General features: G+C 41.3%; 1 protein-coding gene across 2 annotated transcripts; it reads right to left on the bottom strand.

Annotated features, from left to right (window-relative positions):
• Window positions 1-995: 995 nt before the first annotated feature.
• Window positions 996-1,703, bottom strand: LOC100606903 (glutathione S-transferase omega-1-like). Of its 2 annotated transcripts, XM_012508610.2 has the most exons (2): window positions 1,338-1,703; window positions 996-1,238 (listed from the first exon to the last, which is right to left on the bottom strand). In XM_012508610.2, exons 1-2 carry the CDS (start codon window positions 1,701-1,703, stop codon window positions 996-998), a joined length of 609 nt encoding a protein of 202 aa, XP_012364064.2. The 2 variants fall into 2 exon arrangements, with proteins under 2 accessions (XP_012364064.2, XP_012364065.2); XM_012508611.2 differs by having other exon boundaries at window positions 996-1,703.
• Between the last annotated feature and the right edge of the window lie 988 nt (window positions 1,704-2,691).

Raw genomic sequence — 2,691 nt, forward strand, 5'->3', positions numbered from 1 at the left:
GCTCTTTGTTAGAAAACAAATGGTTTGGGGGCTGCTTTTTATTAAAAGAAAAGCCTTACCGAGAACTCCTATACCCTCACTATCTGGCTAAATAGTTTTTTCTAACTCCTATATTACTAGTTGCCTGGTACCTGGCACTGGGATAATTAAGGCAGAGGAATATTGTCTCTTGGGTGTATGAGTCAGATAGTTGAGGTAAGACTCTGGATTGGTTAGTTTGCATATCAAAGGCATGCATGCTCCTGGCTGAGTCTTTTGCTGTCTCTAAGAATTGGCTAACCCTGAAAGGGGCTGTCTCTCCCCAGCTAGATAGGTTTTTTTTAAGATGTCAAAACATCATAACATAGAAAAATTTAAAAATATACAATCGAAAATGTGGGTTTTTTCCATAATTTTTTAATTGTCATGAAAAGGCTAAAGCAATGAAGCATTGTTCTGTTCTGAATATGAAAGAGGTAGTTATATTAAACTGAACTATAAGGTACTGTAAGAAAAGAAACCAAGTTCATTGAAGTCTTCCAGTTTGGGCCATTTTCTAACATTAATTGCATCTATGTTAATTACTTTTTGTTGATTATTCAAATTCATTCTATTGATTTATTTATAGATAGACTCTAGCTCCCACCTAAAAGGGATTTAGAAAGGAAAAAAGACCTAAAATCAAATTTGGATAAGTAATATTAAAAAGCTGTTAATGTCCCATCACCCTGCAGAAAGCAGAGTACATTAATATATTAATGTGGGCAGCAAAGGCTATCTGGTTAATACAGGAAAATTTCAGAGAGATTTATGTTCACTCTTCATCTCTTTTGCATCATTTTTTTCTTCAGGGTTGCATATCTTCCTTGTTACTAGTCCTTTGTGGTTTGTGTACTATTTGATCTCTTCTCTAAGGTTTTACTAGAGTTTTGATACCAACTTTTTTTTTTTTCTAAGTGAAGGAAAACATCAGACATAGCTTTATTGCTGACTCCTGCCCCCTTCAGAGCCCACAGTCACAGGCCTCCAGGCTGTAAGTAGAGCTCTATGAAACCTTGCCAGTCCTTCACACCAGTGAGCAGGGCTGAGACTGTGGGATCTTCCCTCATGGCTGCCATCCACAGTTTAAGTTCTGGAGTGTGGTCTACACACTCATTTAACTTCATTGCTTCCAGCCATTCAAACCAGGGCCAGATGACGTAGTCAATCATAGAGATGGAATTGCCACCATAGAAGGTTTTCTTCTTATTAATCAGAACCTCCTCTAGCTTGCTAAATTCTTTACACAATGCTTCTTTCAGGCCAGCACCGTCTTCCTTATTTTGGCTTCTAAGGAAGCTTCCTACCAAAGATGGCACCGTAGAAAACAACTCGAAGACCATCTTCTGGCGAGCTTTCTCATAGGGGTCATCCGGCAACAGCTTCTTCCCTGAGTATGCTTCATCCAAGTACTCACAGGTGATGGCAGACTCATAGATCAGCTGACCCTGACTGTTTTCCAGAACTGGCACCAAACTAAAGGGGTTTTTCTTAAAGAACCACTCAGGCTTATCTTTCAGGTTGATATAGGTGACTTCATGCCTGATTCCCTCGGCCTTCAGAACCAGATGGGTCCTCTCAGCAAACGGGCAGAACCTCATGCTGCAGAGGCAGATCAGGCCCTCTGGGACCAGCCCCAGGGGCATGCTTCCCTTCCCCAGGCTCCTGGCTGACTCCTCTAACATCGCAGCGCAGCACAGGCCAAGCTGCCAGTGCCGCAGGCTCTCGACATCGGCATTTTGAACATTTGACATCTCTTTAAACTTTAAAATATTTAATGAAGTAAAAAAAATCTCCAAAGTTATACAAACACATATTATTTTTGAGTAATCATTGAGTATTGACACATTTAGATTAGTATGACATTCTTATAACTACACTATTAAGTTCAAAAAGGAAGATACATTTCTATTTAGTGTTACTCATAAAAAAATTCAAAACTCAGGTTTTTGTTTTGTTTTGTTGTTCTTGTTTGGCTTTTGGAGACAGAGTCTCGCTCCGTTGCCCAGGCTGGAGTGCAGTGGAGCAATCTCGGCTCACTGCAACCGCTGTCTCCCAGGTTCAAGCAATTCTCTTGCCTCAGCCTCCTGAAGGGCTGGGATTACAGGCATGCACCACCCCGCCCAGCTAACTTTTGTATTTTTAGTAGAGACTGGGCTTTGCTATGTTGGCTGGGCTGGTCTCAAACTCCTGGCCTCAAGCAATCCACCTGCCTCAGCCTCTCAAAGTGCTGGAATTACAGGCTTGAGCCACCATGCCTGGCCTCAAAACTCAGTTTTTAAAGATTGAGTAAAGAAATGCTCAGGAGCTCATTCATTTCACATCTGTCACCTGACAGTGTCTACAGTTATTAATGACCTCATGTTGTTTTCATTGCATTTGCATGCCTGTGCATAAATCGTCCAGAATCATTACATGAACTACTTTCAGCTAAACCTTGGCAGAAATCATGCCTTGCATTTCAGACAAAGATTGACCAGTCCAGGGAGGGAATCAACCATGCTTACACCATTGCTGCTAATAGATAATCTTTTTAAAAAAATGTATTTACTGCCTGCCACCATAGATGAGCCGGTGTGATTTGGGCTTCTGGGACCACACCGGTTATGACAGAAACCTATTGGCATTTCCAAGACTCAAGATAGGCTATGTGCTCTCTGTTCCATAAGAAGA

The sequence above is a fragment of the Nomascus leucogenys genome, chromosome 8 (genome assembly GCF_006542625.1).
Source record: "Nomascus leucogenys isolate Asia chromosome 8, Asia_NLE_v1, whole genome shotgun sequence".
Classification (NCBI taxonomy): Eukaryota; Metazoa; Chordata; class Mammalia; order Primates; family Hylobatidae; genus Nomascus; species Nomascus leucogenys.

Bases quoted from the DNA above. Each gene is read 5' to 3' on its own strand.
- LOC100606903 (XM_012508611.2), bottom strand. From the start codon at position 1,703: ATGTTAGAGGAGTCAGCCAGGAGCCTGGGGAAGGGAAGCATGCCCCTG.